The 25,914-nt window shown below is 37.8% G+C and overlaps 1 protein-coding gene across 1 annotated transcript in view; it reads right to left on the bottom strand.

The window, feature by feature from the left end:
* Positions 1–25,914, bottom strand: part of LOC136024920 (heme A synthase COX15-like) — a 163,563-nt gene that overhangs the window by 49,984 nt on the left and 87,665 nt on the right. The window contains exon 5 of the mRNA XM_065700500.1: positions 11,694–11,952. Within this exon, the coding sequence (XP_065556572.1) occupies positions 11,694–11,952 (259 nt within the window). The remainder of the gene's footprint in view (positions 1–11,693; positions 11,953–25,914) is intronic.

Genomic DNA, 25,914 nt, shown 5'->3' with positions numbered 1-25,914 from the left:
TCTGCAACAACGAAATTTTGAACTACTATCTCTCTCTTTTCCCTATTGCTCCCTTGACAATAAGAAGGGGAAAAACCGGTGGCGAACGTAAATGTTTAAGACTCAATACCAAAACGTTAGGCTATATAATGTTGATTGTTTTAAAAGTACATATCAATAGCCCGAAACTTTTTTTTTTACTCAATTAAAGGAATAAAAAAACAAATGTCCTATTTTTTTTTTCACCGTCTAGTGCACAGATCTAGTGCAATCTAGTGCAAGTTAGTGTACAGATCTAAGTATTTTAAAGAAGTGTCACCACTTGTTTCTATGTGAGGAACAGGACAATAAACCATTCCAAGTTGATTGTAATCTTGCCTAGTGGTTGAGTTCCCAAGAAAAACACCCATAAAACTATTAAATTAACACTTCACGGTTTACACGATGTACAACTGAACTTAGAAGTTGTGCTCAGGAAATTTTAACACAAAAGGACAAAATTCGTAAGGGCTACGGTATATCGAAATATAATCCTATTAATTCGTAAAGCAGTATTTTTACGAAGTAGAAGCAGACTGGGTAGGAAGAATAGTGTACAAAAGCAGCGGTAGAGCTAATGACGGATAAAGGAGTTTCTAAGACTTGCTTAGGCTAGGACGATATTAGTAACGGAATTCTAGTTGCTCATTTTATGACCAAAAAGTGTAAGTATCAGTCATAGTAGTATATACCCGTATTGGCTGTAGGCCCATGTATGACTAACGGAGACAGTAGTGACTCAGAGGAGTTTTATGTGCAGCTACACGATCAAATAGGCTGGTATCCCAGCCTTTGAAAATTTAGAGTAGGGAAGGAAAATAGCAGCGGTTACAGACTGCACCAATTTTGTAGATATAATCTTGTTTTTGTAAATTGAAGACTGGCAAGTTCAATACAAGGCAACAGGGTTGTTTTATTATTGATGTTGAAATAAAAATCAGCATCTAGGAATGTCTAGATATAATCTGAAGCTCAAATTTAGGCAGGATAACTACCTTCCGGGAAATTATGACATTGGCAGAATTTAAGAGAAGCCTACAAAGAACAGTTGAATATAAGACTGGAGAGTTGACAATTTGACAATATAGAAGATGTGTCTTAGGGAGGAGAGTTAAAAATGCAGCAAGGAGTATTAGCGAAAACGTTTTAAGCTTGGTAAAACACAGGAGAGGCTTGTAAAAGAAATATTTGAGTGATGCATCATATGAGAATAAGAGAAAAATAAGGGAAGTAGATAAATAATTAAAGGCCACGGACCAAATTGCTAAAGATTTGGAAAATACAGCCAGGCGGCATAATAGTAAAATTGTGTGCTGGGATGTCAAAAAGTTGAGAGTAAGTAGTCAATCTGGACCTGTCCCAGTTAAATATATGAATGGGGCCTCAATTAGTGGCAAGGAAAGTGCTAAAGAGAAATAAAAAGACTTTCAGAATGTGTTAAACCGTGATAAAGTTGTTGGAAATGATCTAGAATGAATTTTTTTCGATAGTTTGGAAGTGAAGGGTAATTCATTTTGTGAGGATAGGTTAGAGACAATATTAAAATGATTAAGAAACAATAAGGCTTCAGGTGCTGATAGTGTGCTAAATGTGTTTTTGAAATATGGTGGCTGCGAAGATTACTGAAGATTATGACTATGGTTTTTGAAAAGGATGAAATGTATAGTGTTCCATGGAAAACTTCAATAAGAAAACCTTTACAAGAAAAGTGATAATAGTGAGTGTGACAATTATAGAGGCATTGGCTTGACTTCTATAGGAGGCCAATTACTTAGCATGATGCTACTCATTAGACAAAGACATCCTGAAGATTAAGTTTTAATAGAAGATCAGTGTGGTTTTAGGAACGGGAGAGGAAGCGTCGACCGAATTTTCATTATTAGTTTATAATGAAGAAATGTCTGACTCATCAGATCCCTTCAGTCCTCAATTCTATAGAGCATGAACAGGCATTTGACTCAGCCCATAGAGAAGCTTTAAAGGAGTTCCTATACTTGCAGGATATACCAGGTACATTAAAGTGATTATTGCTATGTACAAGAAAACAATTGCTACGGTTAAGGTAGGAAGGGAGGCAGGGGCGTATCCATGGTTTTTTTTCGAGGGGTATTTTACATAAGGATTTTTTCGGGGGGGGGGGGGGGAGAGGTTACACAAAAAAACCTCAAACACGCATAAGAAATTTGTTTATATCCATTTTTATTACGTTTTTACGAGTCAGATAAAAATTTTGGGGGAGGTGATTCAAACACCCTAACCCCCTGGATACAGCCTTGAAGTTAAGTATTATAACCGGTTTTGTGCTTAATCAGGGGCTAAGCATGGTTGCTCCCTATCCCCGTTTATAAGGATTATTTTGATGAACTTCCAAAATAACGCGGCAAAGATAATGGGAGGGAATGAAACCAAGGGGGAAAGAAAAACTATTTTAGATTTAGATTATGCACATGATTTGAATCTCCCAGATATAAGTGTTAGAAAACTGAACTGCTGGGGATTTTGAGGGTTCAGGGTCAAAAACAAAATTTTGAAAAGTGAAGTTAAGAAGATTAAGTCCCTTAGGTTAGGAGCAAATGAATGTGAAGAGGTAATATAAAGTAACAAGAAGATGGATCAAGTGGATAGCTTCACTTATATGGGTACTATTACTAGCAAAGATTGTGGATACAATTAAGATGTAAAGAGTGGAACAGTCAAGACCCTGGTTTCTTTCTTTGCTAAATATAAATTAAAAAGTGACCATACGCCATTTTCATCACTTCCTAGCCCACGTTTGAAAAATTAAAGAGGTATAAGGCTTTCCCTATTTGGTATAACAAGAAATGCCTTGAGGCCAAAACATGACCGACCAAAGTCAATGAACGTTTCTTTTTATAGTTATTTTGTTGTTATAGTTTTGTCTTTTTAGAGTTATTTTAAAGCAAATTTAAATTATTTTGTCAGCCAGAGCACCACAACTGTAATGTTAAAACTGTCCTTTTTCACATGACCTTATGCTTACTCATTCTATCACGCAATTCAGTTTTCTTTCCCTCCTCTCTAAGATTAACAAAAAAAGGTTTTACTAGAAGAGCCTGTAAAGGAATTTTTTTTTTGCTGTATCAGCAACCGGTATTCTTTTCCTTTATTTAGATTAAATAAAAAAGCTTTTTTAACTGAAAGTAAGGAGCGACATTAAAACTTAAAACGAACAGAAATTATTCCGTATATTAAAAGGGTTGTCCCCTCCTCAACACCCCGCTCTTTACGCTAGATTTTCTATAGTTTTAAAGAGTAGAGGTGCGAGAAAGAATCAAACTTTAGCGTAAAAAGGCTTTCTGACCTCTATCATAAGATTTTCTGAACGCTTAATCTGATGGTGTGATTTTCATTAAGATTCTATGACTTTTAGGAGGCATTTCCCTTTTTTTCGAAAATAAGGCTCATTTTTTCAGGCTCGTAGCTTTCGATAGGTAAGACTAAGCTTGATGAAACTTACATATCTTTTGATATATCTATTGATATTAAATTCCGTTTTTTAGTTTCGGTTATTGAGCATGAGTTGCCATAAGACGCCATAAGATCACGCCACCCACACTGCATTATTTGGTGACACAAACTTCAAGCAATCGTTGTTCGATGTTGATAAGATATTGCCTTAGATATCTCATATACCTGATTTTTACATTATATTATAATCAAAAATTAATTATTAGATAATATATTGAATTCGAACCAAGAAATTAACCATTAAGAGGTTAAAATGATTAAGCCCAGTTCTTTTTCCCCACCAGCCCATTCCATTGATTAGTAACTATTTTGGTCCACAATGGAATGCACTTTACGTGCACAGATTTAAGTGTGGTTTTACTTATCTGTGGCGAAGGTTACATTGAATAAACAATTTAAATATTCAAGCTTGGCAAGAGCCAGAGAATCTGGATATTTGTCTAGTTCCATAACAAGCCCTTATCTTCAAAGGAGCCTGCAACTGAGAAAGAGTAGGAGGGGGAATTCCCTATCTCACTGTTAATTGTTTTTCAAAGCGCAAATGTTATTTCCAGTTTTTATGGAAAGCAAGAGAGCCAAGAAGCAAGAGCCGAGAATTTTCATAGCAAAAGGGGCTAAGAGCGAAGAAAGCCGTTTCTTATTTCATGTCTTAATTTTTTTTTCTTAGAATACCTTGTGAATTTGTCACCTTGCAAGGAACATAGCACCGAGGGAATTCTCAAAACGCAACCCCTAGTACAAAGGCCCCCAAGGGAAAAGAGGGTTAAAAGTCACCTTTCTAGACTCTCAACCACACTCAAGGTAAAAACAAGAGCTAAGAGTTCATATGGCACTTGTGACGAGGTTGGAAGAGCCAAGAGCTCATATGGTATAAGCTCTAGCAAAAGTCTAAGAATCAATAGATCGATTTAAAAGGAAAATCAGAGGCTTAATGTCGGTTGGAATTTAAAATAAGAGCTTTGAGACACGAGGTCCGTCTAAATATCAAAATTCATTAACATCCAATCACCCACTCGTAAGTTATAAATTCCTCGTTTTTTTCTAATTTTTATTCTCCCTTCAGCCCCACAGATGGTCGAATCGGGGAAAACAACTTTATCAAGTCAATTTATGCAGGTCCCTGACACGCCTACCAATTTTCATCGTCCTAACACGTCCAGAAGAACCGAACTCGCCAAAGCACTGGACCCCCCTAACTCCCCCAAAGAGAGAGGACCTAAACCGGTTACGTCAATCACGTATCTACGAGATTTGCTTATTCTACCCACCAAGTTCTATTCCGATCTCTCCACTCAAAGCGTTTTCCAAGATTTCCGGTCCCCCCCCCAACTTCCTCAAATGCCACCTGATCTGGTCGGGGTTTAAAAAATAAGAGCTCTAAGACATGAGTTCCTTCTAAACATCAAATTTCATTAAGATCCGGTCACCTGTTCTTGAGTTAAAAATACCTCAATTTTTCTAATTTTTTCGAATTAACAACCACCACCACCCAAACTCTCCCAAAGAGGGAGATTCAGTCCGGTTATGTCAATCACGTATCTAGGACTTGTGCTGATTCTTCCCATCATGTTTCATCCCGATCTCTCCATTCTAAGCGTTTTCAAAGATTTCTTGTTTCCAAGATTTCTGTTTCCCCCCTCCAACCCCCTATGTCCCCGGATCCGATTCGAATTGAAAATGGAGCATCTGAGACATAATATCCTTTTATATATCAAGTTTCATTAAGATCTGATCACCCATTCGTAAGATGAAGATACCTCAATTTTTACGTATTCCAAAAATTCCAGTTTCCCCCTCCAACTCCCCCCTATGTCACCTATTCTGTTCAGAATTTAAAATGAAAGCTCTAAAGCACAAGATCCTTCTAAATATCAAATTTCATTACGATCTGATCATCCGTTCGTAAGTCACAAATACCTCATTTTTTCTAATTTTTCCGAATTAACCCCCCCCCCCCCTCCCCAACTCCACCAAAGAGAGCGGATCCGATCCAGTTGTGTAAGTCACGTATCTTCGACTTATTCTTCCCACCAAGTTTCATCCTGATCTCTCCGCTTTAAGCGTTTTCCAAGATTTCCTCTCCACCCAACTCCCCCCAATGACACTGGATCCGGTCGGAATTTAAAATTAGATATTTGAGTTACGAGGTCCTTCTAAATATGAAATTTCATTAAGATCCGATCACTCCTTCGAAAGTTAAAAATACCTCATTTTTTCTTTTCAGAATTAACCCCCCCCCCAACTCCCCCAAACAGAGCGGGTCCGTTCTGGTTATCTCAATCACGTATCTAGGATTTGTGCTTATTTTTCCCACCAAGTTTTATCCCGATCCCTCCACTCTAAGTGTTTTCAAAGATTTTAGGTCCCCCAACTCCCCTCCCCCCAATGTCACAGGATCCAGTCAGGATTTAAAATAAGAGCTCTGAGACACGACATCCTTCTAAATATCAAATTTCATTAAGATCCGATTACCTGTTCGCAAGTTAAAAATGCTTCTTTTTTTCTAATTTTTTCAAATTAACTGTCCCCCCTTCCCAGATGGTCGAATCGGGAAAAAGAATATTTCTAATTTAATATGGTCTGGTTCTTATATGCCTGCCAAATAACATCGTCCTAGCTTATCTGGAAGTGCTTAAACTAGCGAAGCCGGGAATGATAGACCGAGAGACCGACCGACAGACCGACAGAATTTGCGATCGCTATATGTCACTTGGTAAATACCAAGTGCCATAAAAATGGCTGGCCCCCTTCAAAGGTTAGAAAATGCGTAGACCTACGAAAATAATATTAATTAGCAGGCTAAACCTGATGGTGCTTATTTTAAATTGCCAATGGATAGTTCTGGGTACCCGGCTGAATGACCGTATTTCAAACAGAAGGCTGTACGTGAAGTGCGGTTCAATCCTGCTTTCTTGAACTGTAATGAGAGAATGGTTGAGATAGCTTGGGCACAATCTGCGGATGAAAGATGGCAGATTGCCGAAGATTGTCCTTTTCAGCCAACCGTCTAGGACTAAACGGAAAGCAGGTCGTCCGCAGCTGGGGTGGGAGGATGTCATAAAGAAAAATTTAAGGGAAATGGGAACTTCCTGGGAGGGTGTAAAGATGGAAGCTTTGAATAGATTGGGATGGAGAAGAGCGTGTGTAGCTGTGTTGGGCTCAGGCGGACTGATGCAGCGGTGAGTTGTTAGTAGTAGTAGTAGTGACCAAACCAACTTTGGTCCCACAGAAACTGTAATATCAATAGTCATCTTATGGACATTCTATGTTATATATCGTAAATACTGTTGAATCAATGCTACGTCCTCAATAATATACTTTAAGAGTTTAAGTGAATATATTATGAACTTACTCAGGTGAGCATGCGAGACTAAAATATGAGAAAGAAGAATCTAGCTGTTTCTCAAATCTCACCAAACAATACAATACTCGTGCTTATAACTTAGAACATGAATATATACCCTTGTTTTGACTTTAAGATTCAAAATAAGGATACAAATTTTAGTGCAAAACATTCCATATTCATACCCCATCCATAGAGCAGGGGAACAAATGCAAAAATTCACTTTGTGCATGAGAGTAAAAGAAGTCCCTTCTGTCACCTTTTTCTATAGGTCATGATGAGGTCCATAATGATGAAAGAAAAATTGTAACGACCATTCTCTCAAGGTCGAAATGATAAAAGGATTAGACTGAAATATATACAGGAAATATATTGATATGGACAGAATAAACTGATACACAACCTAGAATATTCTAAAATACTGAAACATGAACTGAAAAATATACTGGAACATGAACAAGATATCAAAAATTTACTATGTGATACTCTCCTTTTAGAAATACATACTTCTAAGAATATGGAGTTTATGCCCTTTTAAACTAAGTTAATTGCATGAAAATAGACAAATGAATTTAAACAATCAATTCAGCAAGCAAACCTAGGGCAGGAAAAAACTAACGAGGAAAATTTATCAGCTAAACCGTAAAATAATGCAAACATTTCAACCGAGACCTCAATTTAGCCATTCTTAGTGCAAAAAGAAGAAAAACGCATTAGAGAATAAAATTCGGAAAACTTAATAAAAATAGACATATTACATAAAGAGCGAAAAAAGTGACAGATCCGTCCAAAAAAACTTGTGTATGACTCAATTTGTCTTCATTAGTTATTTATCTCCTTATCGCAAATGCAGTTATATCCACATTCCCATTATACATTTATCCTCTCCTCTTCATCTCTTTCTCGCTCTAACATTATTAAGCGATGATTTTATCAATGGAGTGTGTCGACAAAAATTCTTTGCTATTTCAGCAACACTAATTCCATTCCTTTACATCGATTCATCAAAGCATGAGCTGGGCCTGAAACGGGCGCCAAATAAGTAATTAGATTTTCCCCAATTTCCAAGGGAGAAAGAAATCTTTTCTTGGATAAGCAATATCCCATTAGCGTCAAAATGTAATTTTCCTTAGCAATTATTAAAAGTCGATCCCGCCGCCATGTGGGAAGAGGTTTCATATCCAATTATCTGGTTGCCTACAAAGGCCAGCGTTTTTTTTTTCAGAAGTTTATTTGACACTCACAGATGACGTCTTTAGTTCGGTGAGAGGTTGTAGCCAGGATAAGGTTTTTGAAAGAAGAAAGGTTATATTATAGAAAGAATATTCAGAACAATTACAAAGAAGAATAATACAATATGCTGTCAAAAGAGAGCAGCACTGCAATTTGTAATAGGCAGGGGGGCAACTGCCCCTCCCACACCATGGTTTGCCCCCCTCAGAACCCAGTTTCCCCCAGCCAAAATTTAGTTTCTTCCGAAATCTCATCAAAACTGAGATAAACCTGCATAATTCAAGCATCAATAGAAACCGATCAGTATTTAATGGATATTTACCTTTATAGTACTATAAGTTACCTTTATATAATGCTATATAGTACATTTTTAGTACTTTTAAAGTACTAAGCAGTACCTTTATGGTACCAAACGGCTTATTTTTTAGTTTTTACTGTTATTTTCACTTGATTTGGGAAAACCGGCTCCATGTTTCCCCCCCACAGGATTTTTACGGAGTAAAGCCCCTGAAGGAGAGGGATAGAAAGGGATAGAGGGGGAGGGATAGAGGAGAGAGAGTGAGGCATTCGCAAACAAAGTCTCCTCTAATACGTAAGTAATGCTTGCTGGTATATAATAACACAGATTGAGCTCAACGGGAACAAATTTTTCTACTTAAAAGTTTGCCATTAATAATGGTCTATCAATATTTTTAATAATTTTTTGCCAAAAGATTTTGTTTTACCCAATGATTTTTAGCGATTTTTTGTTTCTATTTTTTACCTTTTCTAATAATGCGAATGGTAACACCACATAAACGTTTGTTTTATAGTAAGAATAGCAATGTTATTCCAACCCGTGTTCATTATAGCTTAGTGCAATCAATTACAACTGATTTTCGCCACTGACAGCCAATTAAAATCATTTTCTTTTTAAGTGTATAGTTTTCAATGGCTGTCAGTGACAAAAAAAAATTAATCGATTGCATCAAGCTAAATTGAACCCACAAAGGTACAATACACTTTAGTTTTCATTCACACTATTTTTTTCATTTAAAACCTCATTTGTCCTCCTTTCTTTTTAATTTACTCTAAAATAAACGAAAAATTATCCTTTCTATCCCTTTCAAGAAGTAAGAATACAATTAGTAATTTTAGTGAATTTTTCGCTCATTTTGTGATTTATTTCTCCAAGACGTTAGCGATTTAACTTTCAATCTGGTAGGTACACTGTCTGCTGATAGAATGAAACCAAGATATTCCATGCGTTAGTGATCATCCTCAAACTACTCATGTCATAGTCTCAAATGGCTCCTACAGCGGCCATGTCTTGAAACCCTTCTGTTTTGAACTCTTACTGAACATACTGTTGACCTTGCTATCAATTAACTGAAATACAGCAATAGTTTGATCAGTGTGGAGGCATCTTCATTTCTACCTATGCACACAAAGTGGCCGAAATATAATACAATAAGTTATCATTTTCGTCTGGCGATCATATTGTTAATCAGCCATTTTCTGGATGGATTTTGGCTTCAACCTGGCGATTAACTTTGAACCAACATTCCACAACTGTTTTTCAATCGTTATATCATTGCTTTATCAATTTAGAATTACATACAAAGGTCTACACTTACGGAGTAGAGGAGTGAGGGGGGTCAAGAATACGAAAAATGATTTGTTTTAGGCCATAATATTTATTTTTTCTGGGGGGGGGGTCAAGAATGACACGAGAGCAATCTCCCCAGCTGTGAGTAGATATGATTTAAAAGTTTGTTTTTTGGGAGCACCTGGAATCATCTCATAACAAGATTATCAAATCATAGCCAGCGCAATAGCGCTGCCTAAGTAAAGGGCGATGTGGGCACAATATCCAGACATTATGCATCTGAGGATGACACCCCCACTCCCTATAGCCTTCAGGGCAAGGGTTGTAAGTTATGTCCTGAGGGCATATAAGGTTTACATAGAAAGAGTGATCGTATAAACTTCGGAGGGGGCTTATTGGATTGCTAATCAAAAGATTTCGCGCCCTTTTTAGACTCAGATTGATGGGAGGGTGGATCCCCGTCCTCACACCTCGTTTTTTTCCTGAAATGCATCTGATAGAAATTTTGAGATGGCCATTTGTTGTCGTAGAAACTTCGAAAAAGGCTCGCTCGATAGGAAATTGAAAGGACTAATGCCGCAATTGGAGGGCGACAAACCCCCTCCAACGCCCACCATTTCCCCAAACACATACAATCAAAATTTTGAGATAAAAATCGTCAAGAAAAAAATTTACGCAAATGAAAAGGAAAATAAGTCCAAGTACAAGAAATAAATGAACTTTATGCGATTAATGACAAAAACAAAAACAGAAAGGGGGGTGGTGTAAACTACCACAAATCACTCTCAATAAATAAATGAAACTCAAAACGAACAGAAACTACAATAAATAGCCAAGTCAAACTCAAACAAAAATTTAACATGAGTAGGATTTATAGCCCCCATGCCTTCTCAAGCTCAGAACACAATTTGCGCTTTACTGGAAACAAAATACGTTTGAAATGTTTTCACTTTTCTTACTTTCATAAATAAAAATTATCAAGACTTGTAAGGAATCAATATCAATCATCAGGAATCAGGAATCAATATCATGATCAAGAATCAATATCAATATGTCAATTAAACTGACAATCCACGGTCATTTGTTTTTTTGTTTGTTTTTTTTTTTTCAGTAAAGCGCAAATTGTGTACCGGGCTTGAGAAGGCATGGGGGTTATCAGCCCTACTCATGTTAATTTTTGCTCGTTTTGAGTTTGACTTGGCTATTTATAATAATTTCTTTTCCTTTAAGTTTAATTTATTTATTGATAGTGATTTGTGGTAGTTTTACGCTTGGAAGAATATTTGAATTTATTTTTGCTCATTCTTGCTTTAATGGAGCTCTTTACTTTTCTTTGAAAAACTTGTTTTGCAGAAAATTTAGAAAAAATTAATCTGTAGAAAGAAAACAAACCTGGAATAATATTTTCAAATAGATACTGCATATATGATACATTCTGTGATAATTCTGCGACTGCCATATTTTTCTTGCACTTGAGATTTTTTTAATCGGCCCTGTCAGCTGCTGCTCAATTAACCTGTTGGCTCGCACCCTTAACCCCTCCGAGGAACTTATTATATTCAAAACCCACCCCAAAAAGTGCGTTGTCTTTTTTTTTTCAAAGCAACTTTGATGCTACAACCTAGTATGAAGGAATTATCTTTCAATATTTATTTTTAACTTTTATTTTAAGCGAAGAAACTTCGATGATACTAACTAATATGAAGAAATTCCAGACTTATTTACGTCTCTCCATAAATAATTTTTTCTATAATTTTTATCTCTAACCTTAGTCTCATAAGAAAAAGTTTAAACGGTTGCAGCCATCGACGACAATCATGTACATAAACGCAACACTATATTATCCTCTTTTAAAACTTGGTAAACTTTATAGATGATAAAAAACAGGAAACATAAACTAAATTTAGGTCCAAAATAAACAATTTGGTTTTTAAATATGTAGCTGTTAATTATTAAAAAGAAATCTTTGATAAAAAATCAATATCTTTCACTCTTCATTAGCAATAAATGAAAACCACATACCCGAAATTACAGTTAGGAACATAAATCCTTTGACCCCTAGGGCATATCTTCTCAACTGAAGCATCCCTTTTGTGACCTTTTGAGGAGCCTCAGCTGGTAGCAAATGGCCAAGGGCAGACCACAGAAACAAAGAATACAGAATAAAAGCGGAGCCAAGATGTGAAGCTAAACGATACTGTGATACACGCGGTACATCAGATGGGCCCTGGAATCGTTCGTGTTCCAGTCCGGAACGAACCATGTACCATCCCAGAAGACCCTAAAACAAAAGAAGTCACGTTCATATTTACTTACCAGTATAACAGAACTAATGGTATAAGTCTAGAATTGGTTCTGTTGATAAGGAAACATGTTAAGAAAGCAATTCTTACTTCATGCCATGCAGAACAATTGTACTTAACACATTTTGATTGCAGATCCTTGATTTTTTACCACCAACCCCTCATAATGTGCAAATATATAGCCCACATTATGCGTTTCCCATATGAGTACCAGTTTCTGATTCCGTCACAGTTGATTCAATTTATGGGCAGAAAGAAGGCCTAGTTTTTGTCTAGGCCTAGTTTTTCGAGCTTGTCTCCCCATGGGCCTATGTCGTTTATATATACATGTATGTGCGATTAATAAATAAATAAACTTGAACTTGAACTTGAACAAAAGTAACACACAGCAAAATACATGGGTAATATACAATTTAGGCAATATATTTGCACATTAGGGGTATTTTTGTGGTATATAGTTTAACAGCTGACGAAATGTGTTAATAACATTTAATCTACATATTAAGAAGTAAGAATTATAGATTTGTACCAAACTAATTTATTAAATACGCACAATATTACAGAAAATTACAATTACAACGCTAAACATTAAAGAAAACACAATAACAAGCCTGACATACTTATTTGATATTTAAAGGATTATCTCAGTACAAACCAAACATGACACATCTTTTGTAAAAAACAAAAAGTTATCCTTGTTGCGGCCATTTGCCAAAAAAAATTAATTTTGAGTGATTATGGAAATAACAAAATAATACTCATCTTAGGTTAGGCATATATACCAGAAAACTGCTGCTTTCTAGGATTTTTTTTCCTTTTGGTTATTTCAAATTATGAAGTTTTAGGCCAATACTACGTTTTCGTCGATGTTGCAACGCTGAACCGTGAAAATAAATAACAGAACTATTTAGTTAAAGTTGGCTACGTTCTTCGTCCGTAAAAATTTAAATATTAGCAATCTGTTGGTTCTCAAAGGCAATCTCAAAGGTTCTCAAAGGACAATATTATAATATCGTCCGTAAAAATTTAAACATTAGCAATCTGTTGGTTCTCAAAGGCAGTTGGTTCTGTTGGTTCTCAAAGGCAATCTAATTAAAGCATTTAAACTTAAACATGAAAATTAAACATTTAAACATTTTTACATTAAAATGTAAAAACTTCAAACAAAAGATGCACCGTCTTAAGCTCTTCGATGGCACATGTTTTTAGCGTATTTTTCATTGATTTTTCAGCCATGATTCTTTTCTTTAAATTAAGCACCAGCAACTAACAAAGCTGCACAATAGCATAATTATGTAGTTTTTTTTTTACTATGAATTAAATTCCCGATTCTTCCAAATTTGTTAAGATATATATAGTTGTCTAAGTTTCCACGTCACCAATTCAAACAATCAGATTTAATTTTCACTGCCCCTGGTACTTCCAGGTACCATATCTTGATTACGTAACAGTATCGACTGACATTCAATGAAATGTTTTAGAGCACTAAATTAGAAGCTATTTATGTCACACTTTACACAAGCCGAAATGAAAATGGATACACTATATAGACACGAAACTGTCCTTAAAATTGATTGAAAAAGTCTATATCTAAAGATTGACATCAAAGTCGTGGAAAACTTCATGTCATAGTCCGATTCTTGATACACTACAAAATAGAAAGAAGGAGAAAAAAAATAGGATGGTATCTAAAAAGAGCTAACAAAAGTGAGGTTCTTTAAGTAGAAGGAAATTGCAAGAAAATGTAGTTTTACAATTTTCTTTTTACTTCAAAATATAAAGTAACTAAAAATTTACAAAGCACCAAGGGTGTATCTAGGACCTTTGCTTTTTTTTTTTTGGGGGGGGGGTAATTTTCAGAGGGGATTTTACGATAACATTTTTACAAGACACATCAAATTTCGAGTGTATACATTTTTGTTGATTTTTTACAAGTCAGATAAAAGTCTTGGGGGAGGGAAATCAAACCCGGTAGCTACCACCCACCCCCCCGGATACAGCCATGCGATGTACTCTTTCACTTCTGTGTAAATGTGGCAGTGTTACTTTTCCTTTTTAACCCCCCCCCCCAAAAAAAAAAAAAAAAAAAAACGGTGATATTCTTTTCTTTTCAGAACCTTAAATAAAGACTAAAGCAAATATATTATCTACTACTACTACTACTAATAACTCACTGCAGCACCAAGCCGCCTGAGGCCAACACAGCTATCGCAGTCTTAATATTTCATATACCACGTTTTCCCTGACATAAATGATTGGCTACTTTATTCAGCCCATTTTTGCCCATCATTAAAGCTACCTAGAATAATTGTGGATAAAGTGGGGATTATTCTCTGACATCCTAAATAAGGATTCCTAATGCATGCCTTGTTAACTCAGCATTGTATGTTTACAGAGCTAATGCAAATATATCTGAATGAATATTAGGATGGTGTATTCAAAACATAGAATTAATTTAGCCGAATTTACCAAAACTAACGTTCATCTTAAGGAGATATTTAACTCCAAAGTAAGACATTTAATTAAGCCCATCCTTATTGCGAACTAGATGTATAAACAAAACAAAGAGAAAGTCTGGTAAGCAGGAAACGCCGATGTTTAGAGCTTCATCTATTTTTATTAGATGCAGTAATTCGATTTTCTTCATCTTAGAATGTACGGGTCTAATTACTCTGCCTTTGTAAATATAACGTGATTGCAATATCAACTGTTGTTCAAGAAAATAAAGGGCGACGTGATCAAGCTGTGGCTTTTACTGACAAAAACAGGGACATCTAACATTCCAGTAGTTTTATTTTTAGTTTTATCGTTAGCCAACAATAAGGTACAAAGAGAAGTTCACGGGCTTGACAGAGATGGAGCTGCAAAAAATGCCGTTACATCTTGAGGGATTATTGGGGGTGGTATTAGAAGGTGCGTTAAATAAGGTAGGAGGGGGAAGGGGTACTCGCCAGATTGTCTGACACAGCCTGGTAAAGACTGCGACTAGTCCGCAAGAGTACGAAACATATGTCGTCATAACGTTTTTTAAGACCTTTGAATTTGGAAATGAACGACTTTCAGTGATGTATGAGCTTCTCTTTTGAAGCTTTTCCCTTCCTAAAGCCCCTGCTGATTCTAGGTGGGAGTCAAAGGTCAAGCTAAGCCTGTATACCTCCATGGCGGTGATGGTAGTTACAGGCAATGAGGCTCGATCTTCCGTCCCTGGGCAGCAGAAGAAATCCGGCAGCGCACCTCAAAGCGGTGGAAGGGTGTAAAAACCACTGAGCTCCACGCCGAGCGATTTGATGGCCAACGCGCTCCGGGTGACCCGCAAGACTGGGGACCTTGCGGTCAACTCTATTCCCAAGAAACATTGATGGATCTGAGACCTAGAAGAAAAGTTGTAACAACTACAGCGTCCCCGGCAAGCGACGCGGCCCCCCGTATTGGCGCGGTTGTCGAGAAGTAAACTAGCCAACCATACTACGGCGTTCCCGGCAGGCGACGCGACTTTGAATATGGCGGCGAAGTCGAAAAATCCTTTCAACGCCATAAATCTAGGAAAACCTACTACAGTCATTAAACAGGCAAAATCCAGAATAAATGTTGGATGCTGGAATACAAGATCCGCTAAACAAGAAGCCACACAAGCTTTTCTTGTCCATGAGATGGAGAAGTACAACATAGACATACTTTGCATATCCGAGACCAGAATCTCCGGTTCTGGCTCTATAGTTATAACGGCTCCTGAAACACTACATCAGTTCCACTTTTTCTATTCCGGAGTAGAAGATAATTCAGGACTCCACGGAGTTGGTTTCATCATGAGCCAAAGAACCAGAAACGCTCTCCTAGAATTGGAACCAGTCTCCTGTAGACTTGCTAGAATCAGACTAAAAGGAAACCCTGCAAATGTGTCGATAATTCAGTTGTCTTCTTCTATAGCCGCACGTGATTATTTGATTGTTGCTGGAGACTTCAACGCAAGAGTTGGTCCATCTGACCAGACCACAAGACAAATCCTGGGAAAATTTGGACAGGGTCACAGATGCGAGAATGGGCAGAGGTTGGTAAACTATGCCTTGATGAACCACCTTGTTATCACCAATACCATATTTCAACACAAACCTAGCCACCTCTTAACTTGGCATTCAAATGACGGTGTCACTAAGGCCCAAATTGACTTCATTCTCGTACGCCAGCGCTGGAGAAGCTCCGTGCAGGACTCTCGCTCTTACAACGACGGGGACACAGGCTCACAGTCTGGATCTGACCACAGGCTCGTCGCAGCAAAAATTTTGCTACGTCTTGCAATTCGAAGAAAAAACAAGTCCAAGGTCGGCTTCGATATCGGTAAACTTCAAGAGAAAGAAGTGCGGCAGGCCCTCAACTTGGAACTAACTAACCGGTTTGACGTCCTCATCTCTGATGAAAACCAAACCCCTGATAAGAGATGGGAGACCTTTAAAACCGTGATGACAGAGACTGCCGATGAGATCCTAGGCCGAGCAAAAATCAAACGACAACACTGGATAACCGCTAAAACCCTGTCAATAGTCGGTGAGCGAAGACAATAGATGGGAGGCCTTAAAGAAGAAACAAAGGAGTTACGCAGACAGGTAAAACGCTCTGTTCGGCTGGACCGCCACCAAATGTGGGAAGATGCTGCCGAGTCATTAGAGAAAGCAGCACGCTTACATGACACCCGCAAGCTTTACCAGATCCTGAAGGAATCCGTTGGTAAGAAAGCTGCTGTCTCAGAAATAATCAAAAACAGATCAGGAAAAATCATTAGTTGTCAGAAGGAACGTTCAGCAAGATGGAAGGATCACTTTCAGCTCCTCCTGAACTCATCCCCTTCATCTGCTCATGATGCCTTCCCACCTTCCGTCTCTAAAGAGCCTTACGATATCGAGCTGGATAGACCAACCAGAGCCGAAATACTAAAAGCGATCAAAACCCTAAAAAAACACAAAGCCCCAGGTGAAGACGGCCTCCCCCCGGAACTATACAAACAATTCCCTGAGGTCACTGCTGAACAGCTCCATGGCATTCTCGAAGAAGTGTGGAGGACCAACACTTTTCCAAAAGATTGGAAGACATCAGTCATCCTCCCTTTCTATAAGAAAGGAGACAAAACCGAATGCAAAAAATACCGCGGAATAAGTCTAATAGACATTGCCGTCAAAATATTCGGGATCATACTCTTGAACCGTTTCAAAGGGGCAAGGGAGGAAAGAATTCAAGGAAATCAAGCCGGATTTCGACCAGCTAGAGATTGTACTGATAATATCTTCGCCTTTCGCCTCATTATCCAGCAGTTTGAAAGGTACAACCTACCCCTGATCTTGATGTTCCTGGACTTCATTGCCGCCTTCGACTCTGTCACTCGCCAGAAACTTTGGAAGATCCTAGAGAATGACGGAATGCCGCTGAAGTTTCTTGAACCGATGAAGGCATACTATGACGCTTCAGTGAGCCGAGTTAGAATTTATGGCGAAGAAACCGAAGAATTTCTGGTTGAGTTCGGAGTAAAACAAGGATGTGTCCTCTCTCCGACTCTGTTCAATTATTGCATCGATTGGGTGCTTGAAAATGCTCTATCGTCTTATCCAGGAGCGCAGGTTGGACAGAATCTCTCACTGACTGACCTCGATTATGCGGATGATGTTGGCCTCCTGTCAGACCCTGTAGAAGCCCAAAACATGCTTGAAATCGTTGTGGCCTGGGCAGACCTGATCGGCTTGAAAGTCAGCACAGAGAAAACGAAATTCATGGCTATTAACCACGACACAGGACCATTCCCACTAACTGTCAACCAAGTTCAGCTGGAAAAAGTCAACCGTTTCACATACCTAGGCTCCCAGCTTTGTACTGACGGATCTTCCGATGCCAATATCCAACAGAGAATACAGAAAGCGCAGACAGTCTTTGCCTCCCTTCGGAAACCCTTATGGAATCGCCGTGAAATCAGCGTCCAAACGAAAGTTCGAATTTACATGGCACTAGTCCGCACCGTTCGCCTTTACGGGTGCGAAACATGGTCGGCAAAACTACAACAAGAGAATACACTTAAGGTGTTTAAGCATACTTGTCTACGAAGAATTCTCAGAGTACAGCTACGTGACCGTATCTCCAACGTGAATATAGGTCGAATGTGCAATATTCAGAGAGATGTTGTGCTCACTATTAAAGAACGCCGTTTGAAATGGTAAGGCCATGAATTACGGAAACCGCCAGATTACCTGCCTCGCCAAATACTTCTAGTTGAGCCTATTAGCAACTGGAAGAAACGCCAAGGAGGACAGAGGAAGAACTGGTGGAACCTGGCCAAGTCAGACCTTGAACCAATCGGGGGTTTCAGAAAATTCGGTCACAGATGGTCAACACAGTGGCTCGCCTTTGCAGAGCAGCTGGCACAAGATCGATCGACATGGTCCAAGAAGGTCTCTAAGATCATCGATGCCGGGCGAGGTGGAAACGCCTGATTCCCGCCAGAAGTACAAGTAAGTAAGTAAGTTCTCTTTTGAACATTTCGAAATCTCTTTTGAACATTTCGAAATGCAGAGTACACAAGATAGATTTAATTTGATTGTCCTTGAATTATATTTAATAAAATGGGACAATTTACTTGTTTATGTTTTTGGCCTTACTATTTTATCCATCCTTATACTTTTATTAAATAGAATATTTCCTTCCATAGGTAACATTATTTTGATTTAAATTTTCCTCAATATACAAACTTAGTCATAACCTTACTTATCTTCTATATTTGTGTGGATACATGTGTCCTCATTCAAGGACAGATTATATGCAGCGACATCGACAATTGAAACAGTTATTTCCTTTTCCCGATATTCTTTTACTACTGAAATTATACAGCCATTACATTCTGTTATTTTTATTTCCACTACTATAAAATTCGGTGGGATACCGATTATCACTTTCTAATATACCGATTGCGCTTTCATTTTGCAAATAAAAAACAGTCAACTAAATAAGGCAAACAAAAACACATAAAAAATATAGGGTCAGTCCGTCTCAGATTTGTAAGTCTTATGCAATATCACGATGGCATCCAGCGGCAGTTATTGGCAGAATCGAACTTCATACCTAAATCTACTAGATCGTCAGCATTTAAAACAGATTTATTGCTTGAATATATGTCAGATGATATAGAAAATCATTAGAGTACACAAGCAGGTAAAAAGACACCAGACATCTAACAGGAATGGTAGAAATCAATGATGGTAACAGAGAAGCAGAGCCGAAAAATCGATTTTGTTCGAAAGCCGAATGCCAATCGATTCGAAAGCCGAATTGATTTTGAAGCCGGTTCGAAAGCCAAATCAATTTTGTTCGAAGCCGAATGCCAAGGCATTCGGCTTCGAATGCCTTGGCCAACTTGTAGACATAAAAGAAAAAGCGCAAGCAGCTCGTCTAAACAACGTTTATTTAAGTACATTAGCCTATATCAATCAAAAAGCTTGCTCCTGTGGTGGCGCAGCAAATTTGACCTCCGCTTGGTAATACAGGACCCAGAGATAGAACTCAGTCGTAGCAACACACTACAGGGTCGACGCAAAAATCTTAGTAGTCAAGAAACGTCGTTAATCTATTTTGAAACCTTACAATATTAAGTAAAAACCAAGTTTTTTCAACCTAAAGTAAGGATTAACATTAAAACTTAAAACGAACAGATATTATTGCGTATATGAGGGGTTTCACCCCTTGTCAATACCTCGCTCTTTATGTTAAGTTCGATTTTTTTTCCAATTCTATAAGAATGACCCCTGAATCCCAAAGGTCGTTTAATTAGAATAAATAGCTCTTTTGAAAGTATTAAAATAAACTTTTGAGTAAAGAGCGAGGTATTGACGAGGGAGAGAACCCTCTCATATATGCAATAATTTCAGTTCATTTAAGTTTCAACGCTGCTTCTTACTTTCAGTGGAAAAAACTGGCCGTTTTTTAAATAATGCGGGGAAATCCGGTGCCCCTTTCATGGAAAATTCCCTACCCTCACGGAAAATTCCTCCATGAAAATATCCTCCCACGTAATTCCCTCCCCCAACCACCCACCAGATAAAATCCCCCCTGAAAAGGCCTGTATATTTCCCACTTACCAATACTACATGTAAACAATGGGCGAAGTTCCTAACTTTCATCCCTTCCCCGGGAGACTGTGGGGGATTAGGTCTTCCTCAAATACATAGTTTTTGGATTTTTCGACTATGCCTAACGACTTACCTAACTTCGACTTACCTAGTTACCAATTTTTTTGGTCACTTAAAAAGAGCACAATAACTTTTAGTTTCCGTTCGAATGAGCCCTCATGCAATATTCTAGGACCATTGGGTCAATACGATCACCCCAGAAAAAAAAAAACGAAACACACATCCGTGATCTTTCTTCTGGCAAAAAAAAAACAAAAACAAAATTCCACATTTTTACAGTTATCAGCTAGAAACCCCTACAGTAGGGTTCTCTGATACGCTGAATCTGATGATGTGATTTTCATTAAGGTTCTCCCTTTTTTGAAAGTGTTTCCCCTTTTTTCGAAAATAAGGCAATTTTTTCAGGCTCGTAACTGTTGACGGGTAAAATTAAACTTGATGAAACATATATATTCGAAACCAGCACAAAAATTTGATTCTTTTGATGTATCTATCGGTATCAAAATTCCTTTTTTTTAGAGTTTCTGTTCTTATTGAGCCGGTTTGATACTTTTGATGATTCACACGAACAAAGATGAATCACAATTTGCAATAAAATGCGTTATCGGTATCAAAATTCCTTTTTTTAGAGTTTCGGTTCCTATTGAACCGGTTTGATAATTTTGATGAATCACATGAACAAAGATGAATCACAATTTGCAATAAAATGCGTTTGATTGTCTCATATCTGATAATTTATTTGGGAGCAGATGAGGGCAGATGCTTGCAAAACACCGAAAATTGTCGAATTGTATCGAAAACAAACAATCCCAAATTAAAAAAAAAAATTATAATCTCATGATTTTGAAGATGGATGCAGCACAAAGCTATGTTTTGAACATTATTTGAGCTTTGAGTCAAGCGAGCATGCAACACCGCTGGATTTACGCCATTTAGATGACTATCATTTCGAAATTCTGGAAAACAAAGTTTACGTTTCCATAGATACACTTTGAAAAAATGGCTAAAAACCACCTGATGGTTTGTAATCAAAATCAAGCTTGAAGTATCAGTGTATCGTATCAATCGAGATCAAAAGCGTGACGAGATCGGGACCTAAAATTAGAATCGGTACATAAGTGGAGGGATACCTATGACATCGCAAAAGTTGTCCGTCTGTACGCACTATAACTCTCAAAGGAAACGAGATATCTTGATGAAACTTGGTGTGAGGATTTTTTGGGTCAAGAGTAAGGTCGAGCTCGTAGATGGGTTTTGTGGCCAACATTTAGAGGTGGTGGGCTGGGTTTAAATCAACGGGCCAACAAAAATTTTTTAAACAGCTAATGTGATAATGATCCGATCCGAATTGAAAATAGGGCATCTAAGACACGAGATCTTTCTATATATCAAGTTTCATTAAGATCTGATCACCCATTCGTAAGACTTTTCACGTTTTCCTTTCCTTCCAGCCCCCCAGACGGTCGAATCGGGCAAACGACTGCTCGCAAGTAGATTTGTGCAGGTCCCTAACATAACTGCCAATTTTCATCGTCCTAGCACGTCAAGAAGCATCGAATTCGCCAAAGTACTAGAAACCCCTCCAAATCCCCCAAAGAGATCGGATCCGGCCCAGTCATGTCAATCACGTATCTAGAACTTGTACTTATTCTTAAACTCGCCAAAGCACTAGAAATACCCCAAACTCCCCCAAAGAGATCGGATCCGGTCCTAGTATGTCAATCACGTACCTAGAACTTGTGCTTATTCTACCCAATAAGTTTCAACCCGATCTCTCTACTCTAACCGTTTTCCAAGATTTCCAGTGTCCGAGATTTCCGTTTCCCCTCTCCACCTCCAATGTCCCTGGATCCAATCCGAATCGAAGCATCTGAGACATGAGATATTCCTATATATCAAGGTTCATTAAGATCCGATCACCTATTCGTAAGATAAACACACCTCAATTTTCGCGATTTCTCCTCCCTCCAACCCCCTCCCCCCTCAGATGGTTAACTCGGGGAAACGACTGTTATCAATTCAATTTGTACAGATCCCTGACACGCCTATCACTTTCCATCGTCCTAGCACGTCCAGAAGCACCAAACTCGCCGAAGCACTGGAAATCCCCTCAACTCCCCCAAAGAGACTAGAACCGGTTCCATTAAGCCAATCACGTATCTAGGACTTGTGCTTATTCTTCCCACCAAGTTTCATCCCGATCTCTCCACTCTAAGCTTTTCCCATGATTTCCGTTTTCTCCCTCCAACTCCCCCCAATGTCACCAGATTTGGCTGGTATCCGGTCCGGTTACGTCAACCATGTATATAGGACTTGTGTTTATTCTTTCCACTAAGTTTCATCCGATCTCTCCACTCTAAGCGTTTTCCAATATTTCCAGTTTCCCCCTCCAACTCCCCCCAATGTCACCAGATTTGGCTGGTATCCGGTCCGGTTACGTCAACCATGTATATAGGACTTGTGTTTATTCTGTCCACTAAGTTTCATCCGATCTCTCCACTCTAAGCGTTTTCCATATTTCCAGTTTCCCCCCTCCAACTCCCCCCAAGTCACCGGATCCGGTCGGGATTTAGAAAAAGAGCTCTGAGACACGAGGTCCTTTTAAATATCAAATTTCATTAAGATCCGATCACCCATTCGTAAGTTAAAAATGACTCATTTTTTCTAATTTTTCCAAATTAGAAAAATTTGGCAAGTGCCATATACGGAGAAATCTTTAGAGCAGTTTTTCATAATCTGACTCCCAAAAAACCCTTGTGTTGAACAAATTGTGCAAATTGAGCAGCAATATTGACCAGATAAATATTTCGTCTAAAGAGAACAAACATTTCAGGGAAGTATACTTGAAATATAAAATAAATGTTGAAACGCCCAAAAAAAAAAAAATAACAGTACACCATCAACATTTGCTTTTCAAGAATTTTATTGTTCATAAATATAAAGGTTATCGCCTTTTCCTGAGCTCAGCACAATAGCTTATTGTGCCTAAAATTTCAAAATTAAAAATTCTAAATAACTTACTGAAAATTCAAATCGATCACACGTTTCTCAGCCAAGACGTCTCATGGCTGAGAAAACGGAACAGTTCGTTTGTTTTTATTTAAAAATTTTCTCACAAAAAGCGTACAAGGAAAACGACTTAAAATTCTTCAAAATAAGATAGATATGGAAATTCAACTAGAAAGAAATGATGTAAAAACTTTTGCATTAAAAGTTATTCTAAGAAATCTATATTATATATCAAACTTGAAAGACAAGACACTTTCAAGGAATATCTCAGAATTCTCCTTTCTTTTATCCCATTTCCCCTTACACGTTAACCAAAATGAAAAATCATCCCTGGTGATCTGAAGGGAAATAGATAGCAACGATGGAAATGGTTTTAAATAATAGCTTTTGTAACAGGAATGACTGTGATTTATTAAAAAGAAGATACCTAAAATAAAGCAGACTGGGAAATCAATAAAGCCACAGAAAAAGATAAAGAGGGAAGTAAGAAATATATACGAGCTTCAAAGTAACTTTCGAAAATTTCACCCCACACACGTGATTTCAACATAATCCAGTTGAAAAAGAGCGATAAAATAATCATTTATAACCCGCATAAGAAAAAAAAACAATAATGAAAGAGTGGAGGGTAATAATGACGAACAAAGAATCATAAAACATTAACTAAACCTGCAACACTAAAAACCCTACACAGATGTGAGGAAAAAACGTTCATTCCGCCTGAAGTTGTCCAATTCTTTGGATTAACCAAAATAACCATGATTTCTGAAAAAAACGCTGAAACAAATTCCTAAAAATTTACTGAAACTACATAGAACCAAAATAACAATGATTTCTGAAGCATGGCAAAATTTAACTAAAAATTTCTCGAAAATTTAGTGAAAACATCATAGAATTACCGTCACTTAACAGACACCTTTACTGCCAAGAGACTCAAACTTTACGCATGGCCCAACTGTCCTACGAAACTTAAAGGCTGAAGTTTTTTTTAGCCTTTTTATTTATCCTGCATAATTAATATAAAAATAAGCATACAAAGATAAGTCCTTGAATCGTTATCACCTTCATCAAAATGGTTATCGCTAGAATTCGAGTTTCCCAATATTCAAAAAGAAGGCTTAGGAGGAAAGAATAGTGGGGGAAATGTCATAATGCCATTTCCTGAGACCCAAAACTGGAGTGTAGCTTTAAACTAGACAAAGTTCAATGTGGACATTGTCAGGATGCTTAAAACAAATTGTATCTCAGTATTTTTCAATGTTTCCATGAGCTAGCAGGCATTGGCTGACATATGTCAGTAATTATTCAAGTGAGGTATAAATTATATGTTTTCCTTTCATACGAGTGGTGGACCAAATCTACTCCACTTTGTTTTGTTTATTGCTCACAGCTTTTATCCGAGCTTTATCATAATCCGAAGCCCCAACATTTTATACACACTGAATACTGCTATTACTACAACAATGACAAAACCATCTACTACTGACAACAAAAACTCGTTACCAGTAAAATGACCCAACGAGGAAAAGCTAGGTATAAAATGCTGGACCTTTTTTGGTGTGGCGAGATGGTTATGGGTCTTTAATCCACTATAATCTCCTTCCTCTGTACCAATCCCTGGAATAGGAACCCTACCTGTACCATCTCACCAGTGTAAGATAACATTAAGGAGTGGCACTAAACGAGGAGGTTATTACCGAGTAAATAACACGGCATGGAATAGAAGAGGAGGCGTCCATAATTAAAACGAAATGAAAATATTGAAAATGGGGTAAAACGTTTAATAGAACATTTCTATTCAAATACCCTACCCTGTGCTTTGTGCTTATCAAATTGAACTTTTTCTAAAAACAGCAAGTATACTGATTGGACAATTCCATACCAGAAGACGACTCGGACATACGCAATAGTACATGGTTGTCGCCGTGTCTTGTGTTTTGTGGTAATCATATTGAATTTGATTAAAAAACAACTATTATAGGAAATCTGACATGGTTTTCTACCTTTCTTGGTGTATAACAATATGTATATGATCATCTTTTATGTGTATCCAAACTTTTTAAAGCTAGTTTTTCTTCTTAAATTTCCCTTTCTTTTTCTTCCTTTGATAAAGCCTCCCAAAAATGAAGCCAAAATTGAGGAGTGGCACCCCTCGAGGAAATTATAGCCTAGCAAACGACACCGCATTCGCACGGAATTCTAATTGATGGATAATTCTTCTGGACTTGGTCTGTTTTGACGGGCGTTTTCGGGCTTAAAAGCCACTTCCCAGCTAATTTATCTACTATGGGTTACCTCCCCGCAATAGCATAATATTTGTAGACATGAATATATAATGAGTCAGAGGTAACAGACTTGGGACTGTCTGTGCCCGATTTCGACTCTTGTTGCTAGAAGAGGATCGCCAAGTGCTGAAAACCATGTTGTGACCGAGATAGATCCAGGATTACAGAAAGCCTCCATTCATACTGGAGGTCCCACGGACTTCTTGCTGTCCGGTTCTAAGCTGGCTTAACCGCTTCGGTGTAGACTTGAGAAGATATGTTGATCCCCGTCCTGCACTGGTATCCGGGATCATTGCTTTTCCTGAGGCCAAATAATTTCAATGATTTAAAGAAAATGAAAATTGGAACTTGGAATGTTACGACGTTAAAAAATGACTATCGTATCGACATTTTGACTATCGAATTCTGACGATTCGAACTGGACTTAATAGGAGTTTCAGAAACTCATATCCCAGGGAAAGGAAGCATGAAAATAGGTGAGAATTTG

The sequence above is a fragment of the Artemia franciscana genome, chromosome 3 (genome assembly GCF_032884065.1).
Source record: "Artemia franciscana chromosome 3, ASM3288406v1, whole genome shotgun sequence".
Lineage (NCBI taxonomy): Eukaryota > Metazoa > Arthropoda > Branchiopoda > Anostraca > Artemiidae > Artemia > Artemia franciscana.
Note: the sequence above shows the minus strand (reverse complement) of the source record. Positions and strands in the feature narration are given on the sequence as shown.